This window comes from Coffea arabica, chromosome 9e (assembly GCF_036785885.1).
Source record: "Coffea arabica cultivar ET-39 chromosome 9e, Coffea Arabica ET-39 HiFi, whole genome shotgun sequence".
Classification (NCBI taxonomy): domain Eukaryota; kingdom Viridiplantae; phylum Streptophyta; class Magnoliopsida; order Gentianales; family Rubiaceae; genus Coffea; species Coffea arabica.
The window spans coordinates 30,860,588-30,886,852 of NC_092327.1; the positions used below are offsets into that span (position 1 = coordinate 30,860,588).

Consider the following 26,265-nt stretch of genomic DNA (forward strand, 5'->3'; position numbering starts at 1 on the left):
GGTGAAATGAGATCAAAGCTATTCGATAAAGAAATATTTTCAAAATGTGGATTTCTTTTTCCTTTACACTCACATTTCATTTAAGATTTGTAGAGTTGTCAAGTTTATTACAGTCTTTTCATAATATGAAGATAGGTAAGTGTAATTTTTAAAATCTCAAGAGAGGTGACTATAATTATCAGAAATCTAGGGGAGGTATATGAAATTATTCAAAAAAAAAAAACTACTACTCAATTATTATAACAAATTTTTTTTTTAAAGCAATGATCCTAGGAAATTGACATTAAACATCCACACAAAAGTCCACAAAAAGTCACGCAAACATACTAAACCGTAGTCAAAGGGCACCGGTGGGACCCATTCTTATAGTTCACTGACTACACTCCTCCCCATGCTGCTTCAGCTCAGCAGAATAGTGCACACTATTAAGTATTAAGTATTAACATCACTTCCCATAAAAGGACACCAAACGATCTTAAAAACAAGATTTAATAAATCCGTTTGACGTCCACTATGTAAGGAAAGATTCTCTGCCTTTTCTTGGCGGGGAAAAGCTCTTAATTTGCTGACAAATTTTTTGATTAAACAAAACAAAATCCCATTTCCCGCTATTTCCTTTCCTTTGTCTTTTTATTGCAGCCTTTTTACCTTTTTTTTTTTTTTAACAAAAAGTTATTGTAAAAAAGTTTGCAAAGATTGATTAATTAAATTAATTGACCCTTAAAAGAATGAGAATGAGCAGCAATTAAAGGCACTTTTCTTGATAAAGCCCATCTAAGGTAAAATTCCAAAGCAAAAAACAAAGACAGAGTTATGGGTTTTGTTACTTTTGTATTGGGTTCCCCCACATGTCATTTTAGAGAGAGAAAATACCCAAGAAAGTGATGGTTTTTAGAGAGAGATAAATTGAATGTTTGGAAGGGAAAGAGGCATTGCCTTTTTGGACTTTTATGTATGTATTTAGACTGAAACGGTAAGGTTTTGGATTGTGATTGTTAGAAGCTTTTGGTCTTTTGGAAGCTAATTCGTGTTGGTATTAGGGTTCTTGAAGGCCAAAGCTCTTTTGGGTCCAATATATTTTTGTTGGATTTAATGCAGTCTGAATGCAGATTTGGAGACCCTTTTGCTTCATTTTTAATGGGTCTGAGGCAATGAGTTTAGTTATTGACCAAATCTGCAGTTCTTGAAATGGGTAAAGCTCAGTTTTTTGCTGTAAAGACTGAAGCTTGAAAGAGTAACTGGTCTTCTCTTGAGCTACGTTGTCAGCTGAAATGGTAATGCATGCTCAGAGGATGCTGCCTTTTGTATTGTTAGATCTGTGTAAGTTGCTTAGCTTTTGTGAGTTTTCTTTTACGGTCAGTTGTTAGTCTGCATTGGTTACTCTCGCTGTAAAGTGTAGTAATTTAGATATCGTCTATTTGGTGCTCTGTTTTTCATCTTCTGTTGTAGATTCAGTACAGAGCACTGGAGGTTTTGGTTTCATTTTGTGTTTTTTTGGTTATTCTTCTGCCGCATAAAAGGACTATCTACTATTGAGGATAGTAAAGGCTGATTTTTGTGTGAAAGTTGTGGGGTTGAATTGTTTGGAAGCACATGGTGTTTTTGGTATCTGTCTATTTGGTTTCTTTGAGCAAGTTTATGGCTAATATTTTTGCATGAACCAGTTGGTTGGTATCTTTTATTGGACAAGTTTAGATTGGAAAGTTGAGCTGAGCTTTGTTTGAGGGTAATATGAAGCTAATTGGTATTTTGGCATTAGCATGTTGTTTTTTCTGTGCCTTGGGGCAACTTCCTTCCCAGGACATACTGACATTGCTTGAATTCAAGAAGGGAATCAAGCATGACCCAACTGGTTATGTGCTCCAGTCGTGGAATGAGGAGTCGATCGACTTCAATGGATGTCCCTCCTCTTGGAACGGTATAATGTGTAATGGTGGTAGTGTTGCAGCTGTTGTCCTCGACAACCTCGGTTTGTTGGCCGATGCAGACTTGAGCGTATTTTCTAATCTTACGATGCTTGTGAAACTTTCAATGTCAAACAATTCTATTTCTGGGAAATTGCCCAACAATGTTGGTGATTTCAAAAGCCTTGAGTATCTGGATTTATCAGACAACCTGTTCTTTTCGACCTTGCCACCTGGTATTGGTAATTTAGGGAGATTGAAAAATCTTTCATTAGCCGGGAACAACTTTTCTGGCTCAATTCCAGATGCCATTTCAGGACTTGGGTCAATTCAGTCTTTGGACTTAAGTGACAACTCCTTTTCTGGTGAAGTGCCCTCGTCTTTCATGAAATTGACGAATTTGGTATCTCTCAATTTGTCCCTTAATGGGTTTATAAAGAAAATACCGAAAGGGTTTGAGCTGATGGCAAACCTTCAGGTGCTTGACTTGCATGGGAATATGCTCGATGGTAATTTAGATTCAGAATTCTTGTTGCTCACTACTGCAACTCACGTTGATTTTAGTGGGAATTTGCTTGCCAGTTCTTCTCAGCAGCAAAAATTCCTACCAGGCATTTCTGAGACTGTCAAGTATTTAAACCTTAGCCACAATCAGCTGACAGGATCACTTGTAGATGAGGCACAGATATTTGGGAACTTGAAGGTTTTGGATTTGAGCTATAATCAGCTGTATGGAGACTTGCCTGGCTTCACTTTTGTATATGACCTTGAGGTTCTTAAACTCAGTAACAACAGATTCTCTGGCTTTATTCCTAATGACCTTTTGAAAAGTGGTTCTCTGGTTCTAACTGAGTTGGATTTGAGTGGCAACAACCTGACAGGTAAACAACTTACTAAATAATCTGTACTTTATTCTTTTTGTGTTTCCAAATTTTCTTAGTTGTACAATCCCTTTCACTACTTGACATCCATGTATTCATTTAGCTTGTGGACTAAATTTTGTTCTGTTTTGCTTGCTAGCTTGACATAAGGTATGCTATTTTGCAGGTCCAGTCAGTATGATAACATCAACCACATTGCAAACACTTAACCTCTCCTCCAATGCCCTTTCTGGTGAACTTCCCCTGGTGACAGGAAGTTGTGTGATTATTGATTTATCCAGCAACCAATTCGAAGGAAATTTGACTAGAATGCTGAAATGGGGTAATCTTGAAATTATAGATCTGAGCCAAAATAGATTGACTGGACCTATCCCTGAGGCAACGGCCCAATTTTTGCGCTTGAATTACCTTAACGTGTCTCATAATTTGTTGAATGGCTCCCTCCCAAAAGTCTTGACTCAGTTTCCTAAAATTGGCACCCTTGATCTCAGTTTTAACCTATTGAATGGACCTCTTCTAAGCAGCCTATTGACTGTTCCTACTCTTCAAGAACTTCATCTACAGAGAAACACTCTGAGCGGAAGTATAGATTTCTTCCCTCCTTCATCAAATGAATCAAATCTCCGAATTCTTGATCTTTCTCATAATCAAGTCAGTGGCAACTTTCCTGATGGACTTGGATCTCTGTCTAGACTTCAAGGTCTCAATGTTGCCGGGAATAATCTTTCTGGTTCCCTTCCAGCTTCTGTTGGTGACATCAAATCCCTAGATTCACTGGACATTTCACAAAATCATTTTACGGGTCCACTACCAAAGAATTTGCCTGACAGTCTTCAAAGCTTTAATGCATCTCTCAATGATCTTTCTGGGGTTGTCCCTGAAAATTTGAGAAAATTTCCTTTGTCTTCTTTCTACCCTGGGAATTCAGAATTACAATTTCCAAATCCTCCTACTGGATCAAACCAGGTTCCAGCTGAAAATTACAGAAAGGGACATTTTAAACCTATTGTCAAAGTGGTAATAATAATTGCCTGTGTGATTGCTTTGGTCATCATCATCCTCCTTGCCATTTTCCTTCATTACATTCGCATGTCAAGGAGGCCTCTGCCAATAGCAAGCAAAGATGTCCGTCACCAAGCCCCGCAAAATCCTTCTACCTTCAGTGGAAGAGACAGTGCTGGTAGTTTGGTAGTTTCAGCTGAGGATATCATGACCACACGCAAAGGTTCATCATCAGAGATTATTAGTCCTGATGAGAAAATGGCAGCCATAACTGGCTTTTCTCCATCAAAGGGCAGTGGCTTTTCTCCATCAAAGGGCAGTGGCTTTTCTTGGTCACCTGAGTCTGGGGATTCCTACACTGCTGAAAACCTTACTCGACTGGATATCAGATCCCCAGAGAGATTAGCCGGTGAGCTGTTCTTTCTTGATGACACGATCTCATTTACACCTGAGGAACTATCAAAGGCCCCAGCTGAAGTCTTGGGCAGGAGCAGTCATGGGACATCTTACAGGGCAACACTGGAAAATGGGTTGTTCTTGACAGTGAAGTGGTTAAGGGAAGGAGTTGCAAAGCAAAGAAAGGAGTTTGCTAAAGAGGCCAAAAAGTTTGCAAATATTAGGCATCCAAATGTTGTAACTTTGAGAGGCTACTATTGGGGACCCACACAGCATGAGAAGTTAATTCTCTCGGATTACATTTCTCCTGGAAGTCTTGCAAGCTTTTTATACGGTAAACTCTATGCTTGATAGTTTACTCTTGTTATTTTCTTTAGCAAATATTAAATAGAGTATCGGAAATGAATTTTTTCCCACCATTTCTTAATAAACTTTTAAAGGCTGAGCCTTGTAATAAGTATCTTTTTTTTTCCTTTTACCTGAATAAAATCATGTTACTCTTGATGTGTCAAACACATTCACTGCTATATGCCTCGTTGCATATGGGCTCGATCTGTGTGCTCTACAGTCTCTCTTATTTCTTGGAACTGGTTTGCTTTTAGCTATAAACATGTTTAATCTGAGAGGAGTTTTATGAAACTGTGTTTGTCTTAGGTGCTCATAAAGCTAATTAAAGTATGATGCTTAAGCGAAGATGCATAATTATGCTGTCTTTGGGGATCTGACTGTGAAGACATTCTACAGATGGAAAAAGGGTGACAATTATCGAATTTTCGTAACATTGAATTAAAGGTATCGTTGGACTAGAGAAAGATGTTTTCTTGGAGCCTTGTGTGATAGAGAATTAACTCGTGTCTGTTCCTAGCTAGGCCAGCATAAACCATTCTCAGGTATATTGGTTTTTCGAAAATCAGCTGCTTATCTGAAACCTTTGTAATGCACCACTAACCTTGATCTCAAGGAGACAATTCTCCTTCATTAGACTAGAGAAAGATGTTTTCTTGGAGCCTTGTGTGATAGAGAATTAACTCGTGTCTGTTCCTAGCTAGGCCAGTATAAACCATTCTCAGGTATATTGGTTTTTCGAAAATCAGCTGCTTATCTGAAACCTTTGTAATGCACCACTAACCTTGATCTCAAGGAGACAATTCTCCTTCATTAGACAATTCTCCTTCATTTACTGACCATACATGAACCGAACCTTTAACTTTTTTTTTTCTTGTTTTACCTCCGACCCCTTCCCACCCCAACTGTCAAGTTCAAGATTCGAACCCTGGACTTGGCAGCAGGGAGACCTCTAAAGAGCTCTCCCCCGGCCATTGGGCCGACCCCAGTGGTTAACAAAACCTTTTAACTTCTTTGTACTCTTTGAATATTTCCGTAATTATTGTGCATAATTATCTATTTTGAATATTAGTTACTTAGTAAAGTAAAGAATCAAGCGGTGGTTATTAGAGTATAGAATTCAAGCAGTGTAAGCTGTTTTAGGTAGGGTTTTTAGCCGTGAAAATCTTGAGGCTTCTTCTGACAACTGTTTTATCTCTTTGTTTTTCTAATTCCCTAACATTCTTTGTTCTATAGGCTCTCTTCTAATAACTAGTAATCCATACAACAAGGACTTTAGATGGAAAATAGAAGGGCGGTATAAGTCCCTTGCTCCTATATCTCATTAGAAATATGAACTGTGTTTTGCATCTGATGGACTCCCAACTTCTGCAGATCGACCTGGAAGAAAAGGTCCGCCTCTAACCTGGGCACAGAGGCTGAAAATAGCAGTTGATGTTGCACGTGGCCTGAATTATCTTCATTTTGACCGTGCGGTTCCCCATGGAAACCTTAAAGCCACCAACATCCTGTTAGATGGTCCAGATTTTAATGCAAGAGTTGCAGATTACTGCCTTCACCGACTCATGACTCAATCAGGCACGATTGAACAGATTCTTGATGCTGGGGTGTTAGGTTATCGTGCACCAGAGTTGGCTGCATCTAAGAAGCCTCTGCCTTCCTTTAAATCAGATGTTTATGCTTTTGGAGTTATATTACTGGAACTGCTAACCGGAAAGTGTGCTGGTGATGTTGTTTCTGGTGAAGATGGAGGAGTTGACCTGACAGACTGGGTGAGATTGAGGGTGGCAGAAGGTCATGGATCGGATTGTTTTGATGCTGCATTAATGCCTGAGATGGGGACTCCTGCAGCCGAGAAAGGAACGAAGGAGGTCCTCGGGATAGCTTTACGTTGTATACGCTCTGTATCTGAAAGGCCAGGTATCAAGACTATATATGAGGACCTCTCGTCCATATAGCTTGTTGATTTTCTTTAGTGAACAATGGTGAAAATGGGAATCAAATAGCTCATTGACCTCCCTTTTGAGTAGCAGTTCAACTAGGAATTCTTTTGGTGTCCTGAGCTAATTTACTAACCATTTTGTAAATTGGTGCATATCTCCAATGTACACTGGAAGCACACCCACGGTTGGCGAGCTTTGGCCATCACTCAAAATGTTAACGAGTACTTCTAACAAAATAGACTGAGACAAGCAAATCCTATCCTGGTTGGAGCGCCACAGGTTTGCTTCTGTGGTTGGCAGTTGGAACTTCTTTCGGAAACTTATTACTGCAGATATGGCATCCACCATTTCCTGGCTATTCAATTTAGTCATAATCCAGGCATATCCATGTGCATCTTCCCTCTTACTTCAAAAGAAAGTAAAATAAGATTTACAACTAAGTATTTTATGATTCGTGGGATATAACTACTTAGTATCAACTTAGGCATATGGCCACAGTTCCATTCAAGCACCCCAAAAAAAAAAAAAAAAAAAAAATCTACCTAGTACCTCCTCTCTAAGAACACAACAAAAATTAGCATCACTCCCCCAGCATGTCAATAATTTCATCAACTATTTCAGAATACAAGCATTGCAATGGTAATGTCTGATTGTCAGGTTCATAACCCCAATAATAACTTGAATGAGACAAAAAGGACAAAGGTGCAAACAAATACTAAATAACCAACAGTCATTTGAATTGTTGAATCCTAAGGTGGAATGGAAGGTCAAGAATTCAAATGTTGTCTTTCATCACTTGTCATTATACGTGGTTTGTCACTTTAAATGGTTTAAATTTATACGAGGGTATAGTGCATCCGTCTGGTGCTAGTGGTGGTTCAGTTTTCGTCAATTTCTCAGTAGGCCCAATTGGACCCTCTCATTTAGAATATACTAGAGTAGGAATAGGAATAGGTGTATGGTAGGAAAGCATCGATTGACGCAAATGAAAATTTCATCAACTATGTCAGGATACAAGCATTGCAATGATCATATCTGATTGTCAGGTTCATAACCTCAATAATAACTTGAATGTGGCGAAAAGGACAAAGGTGCCAACAAATACTAATCGGAATATTCATCAACAAATGAAAATTCCTGCCACAGAAAAACAGTTGTAGGACAGCCTTTCCAGTAATCAGTCAAGTGATGTGATGTAGGACATATATCACGAGAAATTTTTAATTTTATGATGAAATTTAATATTTTTTATTTATGTTTTTTACAAATGAAGCTTTTTGAATACAGGATTCCGTGAAGTGATGTTGGCATTTGTAAAATGCGAACTCGTCAAATTTGCATTTTGCAAATGCAAGGTATAGCTGAATTTATTGAGTTCTGATTATATTTCAGCAAAAAGGACATTGTTTGTCATTTGTGGTTGCTGATTTTTGATACAAAAGATGACAAACTTCATTTTGCAAATGCGAAGACCTTTTGCGAAGCGTACATCACAAGCAACTTTTTTGTAGAATGATTTTAGAATTCATCGTGACCTTAGAATTTTCTCATTTCTCAATATGAAACCATTTACCAAACGCCCTTGAATAAAACAAATGTTGTATGAGCTCATGGGAAGAGACACAAAACTGATTTGAGTGGTCTTTCTCTGTTTCTTAAAGCCGGGATCCGTATTACAACTATTCTTTTAATGTAGAAAGTCCCAACCCCCGCTCCGCCACCCGTTTGAAAAACTATATATATATATATGTACATAATTGTACATATATATATATATATATAATGATATTTTTAATTATACTACTAATTATACATGCCTATTAATAAAAATTATTAATTATTTATACTAAATTTATTAATACATTTATGTTAAATTCCTAACTACACTTAATACAATAACACTTTTTTCTAAAAAAAAAATACAATAATAATTTAGTGATTGTATTTGTATCAAAAGTGAAAATTTGATTATTTTAGTTATATTTGTTTTATCATATTAGATTGCATTCAAATAACCTTTGTTTAATTATTTTTATGAGTTTCAATAGTGAAGTTATAATGAATAATAATTTGGTGATGTGTTAATATTTTAGTACTTGATTATTTGCTCAAATTTAATTATAATGAAATTATATAATAAAATTTAATGAAATTTAATTTTAGTACTTCACCCGCGGGGGAAGCGGGGCGGGGCGGGGCGGGGGGAATTAAAATGCAACGGGGCGGGGGTTGGGGGAGGTGTCCTCCGCCCCATTGCCATCCCTATACCTGTATAATACACGATTGTGCATATTATTTAAAAAATCTTCTGTGTTTTATACATTTTAAAAATATTATGAAAACATTTTTACTTTTTACATAACCTTATAAAATATGTAATAAAATTTTGTCATATTATCTACAACAAGAGGCTGTCAACGAAGATTCCTTTTTCCAGCTACTATGTCGTTTTGCCAAATCCCGCAAATTCTTGAACTCTGTTTGGATTGCTGAATTTTTCAAAAACTAGTTTTTCAAAGTATCCCCCGTTTGGAAGGTGAGTTTTTTGGGTGTTTGTCTAAAACTTTACTGTAGCTTATTGTAGAAGTTTTTAAAAAAATTTTTGAAATGTGTTTTTTTTAATATTTTGAAGTGTATAGTTTAAAATTTTTGAAAAGTTTTTTGAGATTACTGTAGCTAAAGTTTTTAAAAAACTTGTAGCAGACAAACTTGGCAAAAAACTTGGCTTCCAAACAATCGATTTTCCGGGTAAGCAAGCGTACCTACGCTAGAACTTCAGTAGTTTTCTGAAAATTCTCCTTTTAAACTCCTTTTAATTTCAAAAGTCTTGTAAATAGCACCAAATACAAAATATAAGAAAAATGTAGCACTTAAAACCATATTTTGCCAAAATCCTACCGTTTCGACCAAAAAAAAAAAAGAGAGGAAATATTCACAAATAAAATGCACAATTAGCTCTCTGTCACCCACTCAAACTCAATTACTAGTTGAATGAAGACTCATCATACAACTAATGACTTGCCAAAGTCTTAAATCAATCCATTTTCGCTGATGTTAAGGACTAGCAACCTAGAGTGCGAGGTAACGCCACATTGATTAATCAATGTATTCCAAAACAAATTTCGTACTAAACATGTTTTTGCTCCTTCATATTCGTATCTTTTACAGAGAAGTCTATTGTTAATGCCTTTTTAAGTTTCTACTTGCCAATATAATTTATACTCTAAGCCTCTAAGGTCATCATTTTCTCTCAAGCAAATAAATTAGTGATAATAATAATCTAGATTAGAATGAGAGAAGACTGGCTCTTCAGCAATTAGGATTATTCAAGGTTTGTAAAATACTAGGCCGTTCATTTCAATGATCATCCACAAAGAAATAGGACTTGTTCTTTTGCGAAAAACTATTTTAGTTATCTCAGAATGAAGAAAATAGAAACGAAAGAAAAAAAAGGATGAATTTATTCTATTTCAAATTGGTAACGTTTATATGGATTGATTACTCGTTAATTACTCAGTTTTTTCTATTCTAGTTCAAATTAGTAACATTTATATGGATTAATTGCTCGTTAATTAGAAGTTCAGTTTTTTCTAATCACGATGTTCTTTCTTTCATGAACTATATTTCCTTAACTTTAAGTAAATAAATAATCAACCCAACATAAATGTAATAAATTGAAACTTAGCCATTATTTTCTGAGGAAGAAAGTTGGAACAAATTTAAGTATGGTATTATCCCTGCACAGAATTCCGGGTAATGCTTATGCATGAGAAACTTAGATGCTAGCAGCTTTTCCTCATTCTTGCTTGCCTATATCTGTTTTCGTCATGCATGATTCGTGTTTGGGAGGAGTGTTAGCAGTATGGATTGCTACTCTTGGCTTTATCAATTCAGACTTCAGAGATGACATGAGCCTGAGGCAAACTCTTATATAGGTAGGAGAGGAACTGCAGAAGTAAACTAAAACACAGAAAATTTAATATATTGATCTTTCACACTCAGAATGAGTTTGAGAATTCCTTTTTTCAACGTTGTGGTTGTGCAGTAGCTATTATTTATTGATGAGTTGTCAACAATGAGTTTCTAAGCTTGTACAAAACTTATTGCATATGTAGTATGTCAGCAATAGGACTGCGTACGAGTCGAACCGATCGCAAGTAGTTCGAATCAAAACTCGACTCGAGTTCGGTCAATATCAAACTCGAGTTGAGTTTGAACTCAAAGATACTCAACTCGTTAGTTTGCGAGCCGTCTCCATTATATATATATATGTATATATTATTTTTTATTTTAATAGTGAAATTACATATATATTCCTAATATTTTATTATTTATTAAGAAAAACTACTATTTTATTCATTTTTTCAAAAATAAAATAATTAATTTTATTTTTTTAATCTCGAGCTTAAGCTTAACTCGATTCAAATTTGAGGTCGAGTTTTACATTGAGAACTTGTCGAACTCAAGTTTGTTAAAACTAAGTTGAAACTCAACTCGATTCGACTCGTTTGTAGTCCTACTTGGCAGAAAGGATAGGTGACAGAAGTGTGGAATTCAATGCAAAAAAAGGCACCATGGAAATGCCAACGAGAAAGATATGTTACACAACAAAGATATGGTTCTCTTCCCAAAATTAGTCGAATTTGTTAACCGATTAGACTACTTGGATATAAATCCTTCATGATTGGGAAGATGTGCAAATTTTGGATCCAGCACCTGAGAGTCATTTAGAATTTGCCTTGTTGCTCTAGGCTATGCTTTAGCTACGGCTTTGCAATGGAAAGTTGGATACAAAGATTTATGTAGTAGTTAAGAGTCTATCTCTAAAACAGAAGTCAGAGCAAGAATTTGATTCATATTGTTCTTGATTAGGAGTTTACCAAGGCTTAGGCATCCCCTAGGTGAGTTTCACTGGAATTTCTGCTGTGTGTATGATGCACAACTAAGATACTTCTTTTAGTAGTTAAACAGTTCGAGTGGTTTATATGTTGTATTTTGGACTATATATAAATTTTTTTTTCTTTGCACTGTTGTCGATTAATGGCTTTTCTACCCCGGAGAAGTGAAAAGAAAAGGACATGTCACACCAACAACTGCCAATCCATAAAACTTTTTGGAATGATATACATATGTTTGTTGAATACTTTTTCCTTTTATAACAAGAAATGGGTGATCTTATTAATGAGGGAAGAGTCTGCATCTAGAGCGCACTACACAGGAGAATCCTCCGGAAAATCAACGCGAGTTTACATGCTGGGCATTCGGTTCTTGAATACTTTAAAACCAAGACAACTCAAGTGAGAGTTTACATTAATTCGTAAACCATCATTTTTTTTTTTTGCTCTTAAGCATAGAAGCCCCTTTTACAGGCCTTGGTAGTAGACTAAGGTCGAAGCAGATAGAAATTAATGCAGCTGCTAAAAGGGCTTGTACCCTACTTGCCAGAGACACGGGATGTGGTGTGATTAGTTGATATTTGCTGGCTTCCTTCTGTTCTCGTGTTAGTACAGCAATGGTTTTGAAGCTTGATCTCACTTTCCTAAAAGTATTTGATACCTCGAAGATACAACAAAACTATCTTCCTACAATACCCTTACATTAAATGGAATATGACTAATTAACTTTACATTAATTACAACAATAATATTGATGAAAAGTTGCACCATTCAATAACAATCTACATTAAATAAGTTAGGTTATACTCACTAATTTTTCTTCAACAAACGAGGTTATACTCACCAATAACTTATATTAAATAAGGGCACTTTAAAGATGTTCAAAGTTAATTATATTCTTCAATTGGAACGTGATCTAAAATTTGGGACGGATGAAAAAAAACTATCAAAGTGGAACAAAGGGAGTATATGAAAGGTATTTGTCAATTACATAGTGACTGAGATTTGATAAACTCTGTTCAAACACTAACGAAGAGAAACATTGTTAACAAAGGAAACTAACATATCTCTTCTGATAAGAATTACAAATCTGATAAACTTCTTTTTTTAATGAAGAAACACATTGATAGAAGCAATTTATAGATTTTAAACAACTGCCTTTGTTAAGTAAAATAAAATTCATAGTAGTAAAATCTCTAAATATATAATTCAGTGACAAACAACAAACAATCCGCCACCAGTTTGGATTTTCTTTCCACACTACAAGTGTTATACTTGAAGAAGGCTTCTCTCAACTTGAACCATTCTCTAGTGCACAAGACTATAAAGTTGATAGTGTCTGAAGATTGAACTCCAACTCTTTGTATAGTACAAAGCACACATTACACTTATTTCAACGCTAATGATCATTTATAAAAATGATAAAGTATTAAGATTCTTCGTAGTGATAAAGGAGGTGAATATTTTCTTGATTTTTGCTTTATATTGTGAAGAAAATAGAATAATTCATTAATGGACTGCTCCTTATTCTCCCCAACAAAATGGCTTGGTTGAAATGTAGAATAGTACCTTAATTGACTTGGTGAAATCTGTGCTTTTGAATTCTAAATTGTCACTAAATCTTTGAGGTGAAGCTTTATACACCACCTACCACATTCAAAATATAGTTCCACTAAGAAAATTTAAAGTTTCACCTTATGAATTATGGAACAATGGCAGAAAATCCAATCTGAATTATTTGAAAGTGTGGGATGCATATTGCTTTTTGTAAAATTCCTGATCCTTACATAAGTAAATTGGGACCTAGAGGAACGAAAAGTGTGTTTGTTGGCATGCTAAAAATTCAAAAGCATATAGGTTGTTAGACCTAGAGTCTAATGTCATTGTGGAATCTATACATGTTGAGTTTTTTCAGAATAAATTCATCTCTGATTCTACCATTGATGATCAAAGAAATAAAAGTTCAACAAAATTATATCCTCCAATGGCTTCTTTTTGTAATGATGGAAAAAGAAAAATTGTGGATAACTCAAATGAAGTCAAAGAATAAGGAAAGAGAAATCCTTTGGTCCTGATTTTGTTTCAACCATATCCAATGTCTTCCTTGTTGAAGGAGATAGAACTACTAAAGTGTTGGATAGAATACGTTTGGTACTAAATATAGATGAAGACCAAAAAAATTTTAGTGAAGCCATAACATCTAGAGTTGTAACTTTTTTGGAAAGAAGCTATAAATGATGAAATGAATTCCATAATGTCAAATAATACGTGGATCTTGGTAAACTTATCACCTAACTCAAATTTGATAAATTGCAAGTGGATATTTAAAAAGAAGTACAACACAAATAGTTCTATCCAATCTTTCAAGGAAAAATTAGTTGTAAAGTGATTTATTCAAAAAGAAGGAGTTGATTGTTTTTTGATACATACGCTTATGTGGCAAGAATAATTTCTATTAGGGTGTTATTTGCTCTGGCTTCAATATATAAAGTGCATGTTCATCAAATAAATGTTAAAACTGCATTTTTAAATGGTGACTTGAAAGAGGAAGTATATTAAGTAACTTGAGGGATTTAAACTTATTGGAAATGAACATAAAATGTGCAAACTTGCCAAGTCATTATATTGTCTAAAACAAGCTCCTAAGAAATGGCGTGAAAAAGTCAATAGTGCAATCTTATCTAATGGATTCAAGTATAATGGTGTTGATAGATGTATGTATTCAAGATTTACAAAAGAATATGGAGTAATTGTTTGTCTTTACGTGGATGATATACTTATATTTAGCACAAATATGGTGGGAATATATGAGACCAAAACTATTTACCTTCTGTATTTAAAATGAAAGACCTTGGTGAAGTAGATACTTTATTGGGAATAAAAGTTTGCTAGACATGCAAAAGGATATTCTTTGGATCAATCTCACTATATAGACAAATTACCTAGTAAGAATAATGATTTTCGTATCAAGGAAGCAAGTACTCCATAGGTATGAAGTTGAATGAAAATTGTGATAAATTTGTTGCCCAATTAGAGTGTGCTAGTGGCATAGGAAGTATTATATGTATATATGTGTGTGTATACATAATGTACACACACACATACATATACATGTAAGATAGGAAGTATACACACACACAGTTATATATATATTGTATATATATATGTATATGCAAATTGTCAAGATATACAAATAAGCCTAGCTAGTTGCTATCACTGAAATCAATTGCCAGAGTACTTGGATACATTAAATGAACGAAAAATTTAAGCTTAGTTTTTCTTATTATCCATGTGTACTTGAGGGCAATAGTGATGCAAGTTGGATAACTAGTACAGATGACAATAAATTTTCATTAGGTTGGATCTTCTCTTGGAGTTGGTGCAATTAGTTGGGTTTTAAAGAAGCAAACTTGCATTACACATTCAACTGTGGAATCCAAATTTGTAACTTTGGTTGCAGCTGGCAAGGAAGGTGAATGGCACAGAAACATATTGTTGGATATAGAGTTTGGAATGGCAACTGGGGAGGGGTCCTACTCCCCACCCCACTGCTCACTAATTCCTCCAGCTCCAACCCCCGCCCCCCGCCCCCCCTTGCCTCGCCTCGCTCCCTCTGCAGGGCACACGTGAGGCTATTAAAAATTTGTCATATAATTTCATTATAGTTAAATTTCAGTACAAAATTAAGTACTAAAATATCAATATATCATTAAGTCATTATCCATTGTAATTTCACTATTGAAGTCCAAAAAAAATTAAATAAAAACTATTTGGATACAATCCAACATGCTAAAACAAGTACAACTAAAGTAGTCAAGTTTTTACTTTTGAAACAAATACAATCACTAAGTCATTATTCTAATTTTTTTTGAGAAAAAAGTATTATTGTATTAAGTGTAATTAGAAATTTAATATAAATATATTAGTAAATTTAGTATAACTAATTAATAATTTCTATTAATAGACATATATAATTATTAGTATAATTGATAATATCAATCATATTACATATATTAATATACATTATATAATACTTATAACTAATAATATCATTATTATAAGTTTGTAACTAATTAAATTAAATATTATATATATACATAATTTTTTTAACGAGTGGTGGGGCGGGGTTATACTCTCCCGCACCCGCCCTATCCCATCCCATTAGCCCCCAAAGTACACCCACCTCAATTGCCATCCCTATGTAGAGTTGTGGTCACAATCAATGCCATCTATTCCCTTGCATCGTGACTATAAGGTGACTATGTTGAATGCTTATAGAATATACAATGAAAAATCTAGACCTTAGACATAAGTATCTAAGAGATTTGAGTTCAAATGAGGTTGTCACCATAGTCCATGTGAAATTCGGAAATAATTTAGCTGATCCTCTTACAAAAGCTCTTCCTAAAAATTTAACGTGTTAAGGCAGTTAAAACCTCTTGAAACGTAAGATAAGTGTAATGTGTGCTTTGTACTTTACAAAGAGTTAATAGTTCAATATTTGAACATTATCAACTTTATAAACAGTCTCGTGCACTAGGGAATGGTTCAAGTCGAGAGACACCTTCTTTAAACATAATACTTGTCGTGTGAAAAGAAATCCCAAACTAGTGACAAACTAGTGGAGGATTATTAATAGTTTGTCATTGATTTACTAATTTAGAGATTTTACTATTATAATTGTTAGATTTGTAACTCTTATCAGAAGAGATATATCAGTTTCTTTTATCAACAAATGTTTCTCTTTATTAGTGTCTGAGTCTATAAATTTCAATCAACACGTAATTGACAATACTTATCGTATACCTTTTTGAGAGAGCTTAATTAAGGCTTTGTTGTATCCCAAGGTATCAAATACCTTCAAGAAAGTGAGATCATTCACTTGTTAGAAATCTCCAACAAGTCAATTCAAGAAAGTTGATACTAATTCATTGCACATTTAATTCATGCTAACCAATCTTGTAGACTTGTAGGACCTCTATCATTTTCTCCCGACAACAATTTGTTATCGATTTATCACCACACCTTACAACATTAAATGTTCCTTAAATTTCACATGGAGCCATGATGGTGAAGTTTTTAAAATGTTTATGCTTCAACTTCACAAGCCAACAGCGACTTTTTTAACTTTAAATATAAAACTTAAACAGAATTGATTATGGCACATATTGCATCGTTAAATTGATTATTGGTATCATCATACCACATAATCACCCCGTATGGCTATATATGCGTACTATCCCAATTGTCTTTACCACATAATCACCCCGTATGGCTATATATGCTTACTATTCCAATTGTCTTGCATGATTGATGTTATTTGTGCGGTTACATAGAGCCACTTTTAATTAATAGCTTCTTCCAGAGTAAATTGTTTGCTTTTCATTCATCTCACTAGTTATGTATTCTAAGTGTTTCATATGCTTTTTACGATTAATTTCTTTTATAAAGTAGAATTTATGATTTATGAAATATAGTACGAAGTACACTAAATATCAATATACTTGAACCGCATGGAAGGGTGTACATGATATTTTCTTAATATAGATGATAAAGGTATGCAATCAGTTAGGATCCTCTATGCCACTACTCGGTGCCAAATTCAGTGTCAATTTCACTTATTACGTGATGGTAGAAGAAATTTAAATAAACAGCACATGACAAATTAAATAAACAGGACACTTGGCATAAATATGAAAGTGGCACTGAATTGCTACCAGAAAAGTGGAATTGAGGATCTCCTGTGGTATGCAATATACTCTTCAAGTTGGCCAAGGTGGTTGAATTTACTTTATGTGGTGTACTGAAAAGAAATGCGCAACAACTCAAATTCTGGACGCATTTACTGCGTGCTAATGTTTGCAATTATGTTGAAAATTTGTCTTATATAATCTACATCTATAGACTGCAGGATTCCAGCATAACGGCACAAAGCCTCCATTGCCCAACCTCCACTTTCTTTTTCTAAATATGGAGCTCTTAACTGCGCTATGTTTGCTTTGTTTCTTTTACCTTACATATTACCTCTACAAGCTAGTCTTGCAGAGGACAAACCATTGTTGTTACATGCTAGGCTATGAATGTTACAAGGCCACGGAGGGCAGAAGGTTGGACACAGAATTATGTGCTTCCATCGTATTCCGCAACAAAAATCTTGGCTCGGAAGAATACAGATTCCTCTTACGAACCATTGTCAAAGCAGGCATTGGTGAAAACTCTTATGCTCCCGAAAATGTCATCCGGGGCAAAGAAGAGCGTCCTGAATTAATCGATTCATTAACCGAGATGGATCAAATTTTCTTTGAAACACTTGACAATCTTTTTGCTAAAACAAGGATTTCTCCACAAGAAATTGACATTCTTGTGGTGAACGTATCTCTACTTTCTTGCGTGCCATCTCTAACAGCTCGAGTCATAAACCGTTACAAGATGAAGTCCAATGTCAAGGCCTTTAATCTCTCTGGCATGGGGTGCAGTGCCAGCCTTGTTGCAATTGATCTAGTCCAGCAACTGTTCAAGACTTATAACAATGCATTTGCTATTGTTGTGAGTACGGAATCTTTGAGTGCAAACTGGTATTGTGGCAATGAAAAATCCATGATATTGTCCAATTGCTTATTCCGCTCGGGTGGTTGTTCGATGCTTTTCACCAATAATAAGGCCTTAAAGCATCGAGCTATCTTGAAGTTAAAATGCATGGTACGTACTCATTATGGATCAAATGATGAAGCCTATGATTGCTGCATCCAGATGGAAGATGGTCATGGAAACAGAGGTTTCCGTCTCACGAAGAAACTTGTCAATGCTGCAGCTCAGAGTTTCACCATCAATCTGAGAGTGCTGGGGCCTAAAATGCTTCCATTATGGGAAATAATAAGGTACATCATATTATCCTTCGCACAGAGGAGGAAATCCAAGAGGGCATCCCTTGATGAAGAACTCACTGCAGCAATTCCGAATTTGAAAACAGGTGCGGAACACTTCTGCATACATCCTGGCGGAAAGGCAGTTATAGATGGGGTTGGCAAGAGTTTGGGGCTAACTGAGTATGATCTTGAACCGACCCGGATGACGCTTCACCGCTTTGGTAACACTTCTGCTGGCAGCTTATGGTATGTTCTAGGTTACATGGAAGCTAAGAAAAGACTCAAGAAAGGTGACAGGATAATAATGATAAGTTTTGGTTCTGGATTTAAGTGTAATACTTGTATCTGGGAGGTAATGAAAGATATGAAGGATGGCAATGTTTGGAAAGATTGCATTGACGAGTACCCTCCAAATGCTGTAGTCAACCCTTTCATGGAGAAGTATGGATGGCTGGATAGATGATAAGGCACTCAGCTTCATCAGAGTGGATGATTATATATTATTTTCTTGATTTTCAAGAGAGCTTCCCAGTTTGTCTGATCTCTGCAATTTGCAAATCTAGACAAATACGACATGTCCTAAAATTCTCCTTAAAGGGCCTGGCAGATTATTGTTGAGAATCCACAAAAAAGTTCAGCTTAGTATTTGTGTGGATTTATTTCCCAGAATCTTTATTTCTGGATACCATATAGATTATTGTTATTCCTATTGTTCAAGTGTGCCAATTTCTTGCATTAATCAATAAAGGTTTCCTTGTTTGGATTGTAGTTTTTGGAAGAAAAATTTTAACGTTGTTCGCAAACATTTTTCAATTATTTTTTTATCTCATATACGTTAAATCGTTTTTAATTTTTATGTCGTCTATGAACATATTTTTTAATTATTTTTTTATCTCATACACATCAAATCGTCTTTTAAGCGAAAAATTTAGGCAAAGGAGCATTCAGTAACTAGTGACTTGAATTGCTGGCTTGTCGGATGTTTGTCTCAGGAGATTTATTGCAGTTGTTTTACTTCTTCGGCTTTAGTTATGGTATTGATTGAGAACCAGCAAGAAGTTGCCCTGCAACTAACTTTCTGATTAGCTAATAAATTTCACACAAAAGCAATCACCATAAATTGCTCCTCTGTATGAATAAGAGGATGCAGCATTGCAGGAGTCCAGAGGGACAGCGGTAGCCTCAATGTGTCAAAGAATGGTACTTCTAACATAACATTTATATCTAAAGTCTAAAGTCTTCACCATACTTTTCTTTCAGCGTTACCGTACCAAATTAACGTACCATTTGATTCTGGGGCCAGAACATAGTCCATATGTTGTTGAAAAAATAAATTATGAAGGCAATAAAAGTTGGTTCGATTGGTAAGGACAAATTACTTCCTCACAAATATCGTATATTTGAATTCGCTGCAAATATGATAATTATATTGGTGGGTGATCGGTAAGAATTCTTAGCGATTGTGATTCAGAATGCATACTCTAACTGATGATAGCGACCGAAATCGAACCTACTCAACCTTTTCAATTACCAGAAAAAGAAAAAATGAATCATGAAGAGCTACTATACTAAATGAATGGTACTGATTAGTATTAGTTGCTGTGGCATTGCAACTTGCAAGTCAATTTAAGTAACCAATGTCTAATTCAATAACCTTTGATAATATAAAAATGAAACAGCCCCTTTTCCTTTTGAAATAAAGACGCGTTCAGTAAATGCTAAACGAAAATTTAGACCAGCAAAATGCAATGGTACAATCCTGAGGCATGTGCAATGGAAGCTCTAAATAGGAAAGAGCTCTTCAAGCCTTTGATGGCCTCTACCCAATGAGAAGCATGATTTTGTGAGCTCACAAGAGTCAAAGTCCAGTAATTAATGATGTATAGTTTGAGCAGATGTGATATATACATCTCTGTGGAATAAGAAGTAGAGTCAATTGCCAAGTTAATTGGCTATCTTGCACTTTATGAAGTCCCACATCGCCAGACCGTTGAAAGTGAAACGAGGTGGGGGACAATAATGAAATGTAAGGGTAATTTTGGAGTTAAGTGACAAAAATTAAAAATTAAGAGGATAAAGTGAGAAATGGGGTATACTTTAAGCGAATTAATTGTAATTAATTCTAAAAATATTTCATCAGAACCAGTATCTAATACTAGAAAAGTTTCTAGGCATACAACGCGATTTAGTTTTTTTTTTTTTTTGAAGAAAAAATATGCGAGAAGATGGCTAGTACGTACTATATATTGAACCATATTAGCTTAGTTAGTGAGTTAGGAGAAATCTTGTAAGTGCAATGTATTAAATCTTAAAAACGTAGGACATGGAATCTTGTAAAATTCTTCAAGTTGATTTACGCTATTCACGTTTTCCATTTGTTGGCGCTTATGATTTATAATTGAACCAAGATTTAAATCAACGTTGATTGATATGTGAATTGGTAACCAAATTCTCAAGAAGGATTATAGAAATTTAGGGGATTATTGAGCAAATTATTTGGATGGCCATCAAACTTTTGGCCATTGAACTGTTAAAAGTCTAATTTTGGCCACTAAACTATCTAAAATTTAAATTTCAAGCCATTCTGTTAGATTTCATCGTTAAACATGACAGATTTGAGTGCTCGCATGATTTACGAGACAAAACAAAAGGTCATAATTAATGATTAAATTTGACGGAATGACCTGAAATCTAAATTTTAAATAGTCCAGTGGCCAAACTCGATGATTCCAAAAGTTTAGTGGCCATTCGAATAATTTGCTTTACAGTTTTGGGCCCAAAATTTTCATGGTCATTGCACGTGCATTGCTACTAGTTTATTGAAATAGCACAAAATATGCCCCACTAATATTTAAGTGTAGTTAACCCATATAATGACTGCTCAAAGAAAAGAAAAAATCAGAAATATTTAGGGTAGTTAACTATATGAAGATTTTACATCTTTATAATTTTTCTTTACTTTAAACTGTCTATCACATTTTATGTCTCAATAGCTAACCTTGAAGAATCATAATGACATATATAGAGGCAAATGTGACTAAAAAACGAAGTAGGATTTGAACTATAAGCAAAATTAAAGAAAAAGCCAACATACGAAAGAATGCCAGTGCATCAAGTTATGCGGCATGCAGCTGCACGAGTGATGAGTTTTTTTTTTTTCCTTCTTTTTTCTTTTTAGTATAAGTGGGAGGTCTCAAATTAGAGCCCTCTCACTAATGCTCTTTCTTTCTGTACCATTCAATCCATCTGTTTCTCAAGTGATGAATTCGATTATCGTATATTTTGAAACATTCTTGTACAATTCAACAATGAAGACTTATGTACGTGAAATTTGTTTCTCCTTTGTGACCAAGTTGGGCATCAAATTTGTCAGAAATGAATAGTATTACTAACAACTATTCAGGGAATTCTTGAAGTTGAAATTTGTTTTGGATCTACCCTTACTAAATTAAATTATATTTTGAACCACAAAATCAATAGAAGGATGATAACGTTCCATTTTAATCTTTACTCTGATAGCTATGGTTGGAATCAGATGATAATGAACTCACGAAAATTTTTAGTAAAGTAGCATTAGATGAATTATTGATGAAATAGTTATTATTATCCATCCACAATTAACACCTTTAACTACAAAATTGTGCAAGTACTTACTTTTAATCACTCAATGTATCATATTTAGTTGTAGCACCAAGGTTTTTTATTCTTGCTTTTCTTCTTTTGACAAAAAATTTTTACACAGTATAAAATGACTTTTTAAAGGGTAAAATTTTCTACCTATAATTCGACCATTTATTTCCCAACAAGATTACTATTAAATATTGGATATAAGAACAAAATATTATATATCTGTCCCTAAGATCGAGTTTAGCTAGCAGGGATATTAGTCTACCAAACTTGAGCTTTCTAATTTAACTTTCAAGCCCTCATCATTTTTTCTTCCTCCTTCCTTTTTGTAAGGTTTGGAGTATCCTATTGGTGGCTGAGCAACTAGAAGCAAACTGCAAAGGTGTAGTAAAGACCCAAACGGTGGAGGAAGCTGCTGAGATGGAGAAGGATAGTAATTTAGGAATAAATACTATTGATAAGTCTGGAACATTGGGAGAAGAACAAGAGGTTGGGATGATGACCCAAGAGACATGCAAGAATAATGAGAGGGTACAGGAGGCAATCAGAAAACAATAAAAACGAATGAGTAGAAAGTTGAAGTCTCCCAGTAAAGCCAAATGGCCCTTAAGAGAATTGAATGGCCAAGAGAACAATCAAACAGGCATGGGAAAGAGGAAAATGACTTTTCGAGATGAGGAAATGGAGGAAGTAGGAGCTGAGGATTAGAACTGGAAAAAAGCTAAATCAGCAGAGCTGGTGAAAGAAATAGAGCCTTTTAAAGTGGAGGTGGGGTCCTTCCCTAATGGGGCCCCCAAGGAAATATGAGACTTGTGGTGTGGAATTATCAAGGTGTGGGGAGCCCCTTGACAATTCCCCATTTGAGGGAGGTTAACAACCTCCTCTCTCCAGATTTGATCTTCCTTAGTGAGACTAAGAATAAAAAGAGATATATGGACAGAGTAAAAAACTGGCTAAAATTTGATAACAGTGTGGTAACTGAGGCTATGAATAGGTCAGGTGGTATGTGCTTATTATAGAAATACAAGATCAGAGTTCTGGCAATACTTCAAACAGCTTTCACTATTGAAGCAAAAATAGAGGGAAGGGAACCACTGGAAGAGTGGTGGTTTATAGGAGTGTATGCAAACTATGATGCTCAAATCAGAAAGCAACAATGGAAAGTTTTGAGTGAAAGGAAAAGGTTGTGGGGGAAGAAATTTGTGATTGCAGGAGACTTTAATGATATAGTTTCGAATGAAGAGAAATGGGGGGACTTAAGAGAGAGGAAATGAGCTTTAAGGCTTTCAAGGATTTCATCTCTGATAATAGCCTAGTTGACATAGGTTTTGAAGGCCACCCTTGGACTTGGAGCAATCATTGGGACAATGAAGGGGAAGTGAGACAAAGACTAGACAGGTGTTTAAGTAGCTATGACTGGGTGCAAAAGTTTGAAGGAGCAACCTGCCAGCACATGGAGTCCTTTGCATCTGATCATAGTTTGTTAATTCTAGATATTGAGCCAGAAAAAAGAAAAAAAGAATTTATTTTGATAAGAGGTGGACACAAAAGGAGGGGATTCAGCAAGTCATTGAGAAAGCTTGGAACAAGGAGGAACAAGGGACAAGAATGTTCAGAGTTACCAGGAAAGTGAGAAACTGCAGAATTGAGATCCTGAAGTGGAAAAACACTTTCCAAGCAAATTCCAAAGCAAGAATCAATGACATAAAGAATAGGCTAGAGAGCTTCGATAAGTCAATCTTTGAGAACAAAAAAGTGAGAATGACTAAACTTAAGGAGCAGTTGAAAGAGGCCTAAAAGAAGAAGAATCTTTTTAGAGTTAGAAAGCTAGAGTGAATTGGTTAAGAGAAGGTGACAAGAACACCAGTTTCTTTCATGCCTATGTGAGAAAAAGGAGAACCAGAAACAGGATCCTTAACGTTCAAAGGGAGGATGGATCATGGACAAAGAATGAAGAGGAATTAGTTTCTGAGATTTCCAATTTCTATAGGAGTTTATTCTCTAGTGAAGTGGGAGGAGATATATCGAGCTCCTAAGGGGTATTCCTTAGTCTATTAATGAGGAAATGAACTTTAATCTAACTAAAGCTGTAGATGAGGAGGAAATTCGATCTGTTATCTTTTCCATGAATCCAAACAAAGCCCCAGGTGTGGATGGAATGACCACATTTTTCTTCCAAAGATTCTGGAATGTGATTAAGAGTGATGTGGTTAAGGCTATCCAATCTTTCTTCTTATCTGGCTGCATGCTTAAATCTATTAACCACACAGTCATTTCTCTCATCCCCAAAATTCTGAACCCTATATGTCTGAAAAACTTTAGATCTATCAGCCTTTGTAGTGTCCTGTACAAAACCATCTCTAAAATCCTAGCTAATAGATTGAAGTCTGTCCTAGGTAAGTGCATCAGTAAAAACCAATCAGCTTTAATTCCAGATAGGCAAATTCTTGATAATGTGATCATTGCTCATGAATGCTTGCAATTTTTGAAAAACAAAAGGCAAGAGAAAGAAAGGTATATGGGTATCAAGTTAGACATGGCTAAAGCATACGATAGAGTGGAGTGGCACTTCCTTAAAGCTATGATGCAGAAAATGAGGTTCTGTGAGAAATGGATCAAATAGATTTCAAGTTGTATGGAAACGGTCTCATACTCCTTCAATTGCAATAGAGAAGTCACAGGTTTTGTGAGGCCAGAACGAGGAATAAGACAGGGAGACCCTCTCTCACATTATCTTTTCTTGATTTGCTTAGAAGGGTTTTCGAATCTACTCCAAAGTGCAGCAGAAAATAGAAGAATAAAAGGTCTAACGATCAGTAGACAGGGCCCCAATATCACTCATCTTTTTTTTGCTGATGATTCTCTCATTTTTTGTAAAGCTGAGTTGCAACAAGCTGAGGAACTCATGTAGATTCTTAGTCTATGAACAGACTTCTGGACAGCTGATCAACTTAGAAAAATCATCTGTGTTTTTTAGTAAGAACTTGACATGTAGGCAGAAACAAAAAATTTGTACTGCTCTAGGAGGTATGGAAAAAGTGAAACAAGGAAAGTACCTTGGTCTTCCCATGGTTGTGTCAAGGACAAAGGAGCAAATCTTTGGCTTCATTAGAGACAACATCAAAAGAAGACTAGAAAGCTGGAAGAATAAACTTCTCAATCCTGTTGGAAAAGAAGTTATGCTTAAAGCAGTCACAATGGCCATGCCAACCTACATTATGTCATGTTTCAAATTGCCTAGGAAACTCTGCAAGGACCTCAGTTTTGCCATGGCAAACTATTGGTAGAGAGAAACTAATGGCAAAAACAAAATGCACTGGATTTCTTGAAGGAAAATGGCTCAGGGAAGGAAGAAAGGTGGATTGGGATTTAAGGACCTAGAAGCCTTTAATAAAGCTCTGCTAGGAAAATAGATCTGGAGATTAATTATTATACCAAATCTCTTGGTCAGCAAAGTTTTGAAAGCCAAGTATTTTTTCAAGGAATCAATCTTCACATGTAAAGTGCAAAGCGGTGCATCTTGGTTCTAGAAAGGGCTACTGGAAGCTAGAGATCTCATTGAAAAAGGAGTACTAAAAAGGATTGGTAATGAGAGAAGTACTAATATCTAGGAGCATATGTGGATACCAAAATCACCTTCTGGTAAACCTACTACTCCCAGACCCCAAAACTGTGATTTTGAAACAGTACAGCAGCTCATCAACCGCAGAAGATGGAATACAAATATTATCTTCAGACTCTTCAACAAGACTGATGCAGAGAGGATTCTTAATATTCCTATTAGTCTATCAGGTAGAGAAGACTCCAACTATTGGAAGTACAGTGAAGGAGGAGAGTACACTGTAAGCTCTGGATACAAGTGGATAATTGAAGAGAGCTCAGGAAGGAACAAAGAGACGGAGACTAGTGGAACAAGCTTTGAAGAAGGTAGTCAACAAAGTAAGCAAATATGGAATACTCTGTGGAAGCTCAACATCAAACACAAAATTAAGGTTTTCATATGGAAGTGTATTAACGGAGATCTTCCAGTCAGAGAAGCAATCTACAAGAAAGCATCAATTGGGGATCCAGTGTGTAAAGATGTGGAGAGGAACCAGAAACAGTAAAACACACACTGCTGCAATGCCTCCTAACAAGAGAGATTTGGAAAGCAGCCCCAATAACATGGGATGGAGCCAAAGATCAGCTAGGCAATTTCAGAAGATGGTGGAGCAGCATCACAGAGGCTAGGAAAAGACTTGATGGTAAAAGCCATATTGGCCTCACTGCCAATGTTCTGTGGCAGATATGGAAGGAAAGAAACAAGAAGTAATTTGAAAGCCAGTCCAGCTATCAACCATGCAGAGTTATTCAAAAGCACACAAAGAATGGTTGAAGCAGGAGGAGTTAGGATCAAACAAAACCAA

At 35.5% G+C, this 26,265-nt stretch overlaps 2 protein-coding genes across 3 annotated transcripts; both read left to right on the top strand.

Moving 5' to 3' along the window:
* The first annotated feature begins 719 nt into the window (after positions 1-719).
* On the top strand, positions 720-6,547 carry LOC113710411 (LRR receptor-like serine/threonine-protein kinase GHR1). Of its 2 annotated transcripts, none has more exons than XM_027233407.2 (3): positions 720-2,785; positions 2,952-4,517; positions 4,838-5,919. In XM_027233407.2, exons 1-3 carry the CDS (start codon positions 1,732-1,734, stop codon positions 4,855-4,857), a joined length of 2,640 nt encoding a protein of 879 aa, XP_027089208.1. In that variant the 5' UTR covers positions 720-1,731; the 3' UTR covers positions 4,858-5,919. The 2 variants fall into 2 exon arrangements, with proteins under 2 accessions (XP_027089208.1, XP_027089206.1); XM_027233405.2 differs by having other exon boundaries at positions 733-2,785; positions 5,903-6,547.
* A 10,753-nt stretch (positions 6,548-17,300) lies between these two features.
* Positions 17,301-19,000, top strand: LOC113709590 (3-ketoacyl-CoA synthase 19-like). Its single transcript, XM_027232390.2, has one exon. It carries the CDS (start codon positions 17,337-17,339, stop codon positions 18,693-18,695), a length of 1,359 nt encoding a protein of 452 aa, XP_027088191.1. The 5' UTR covers positions 17,301-17,336; the 3' UTR covers positions 18,696-19,000.
* Positions 19,001-26,265: the final 7,265 nt, after the last annotated feature.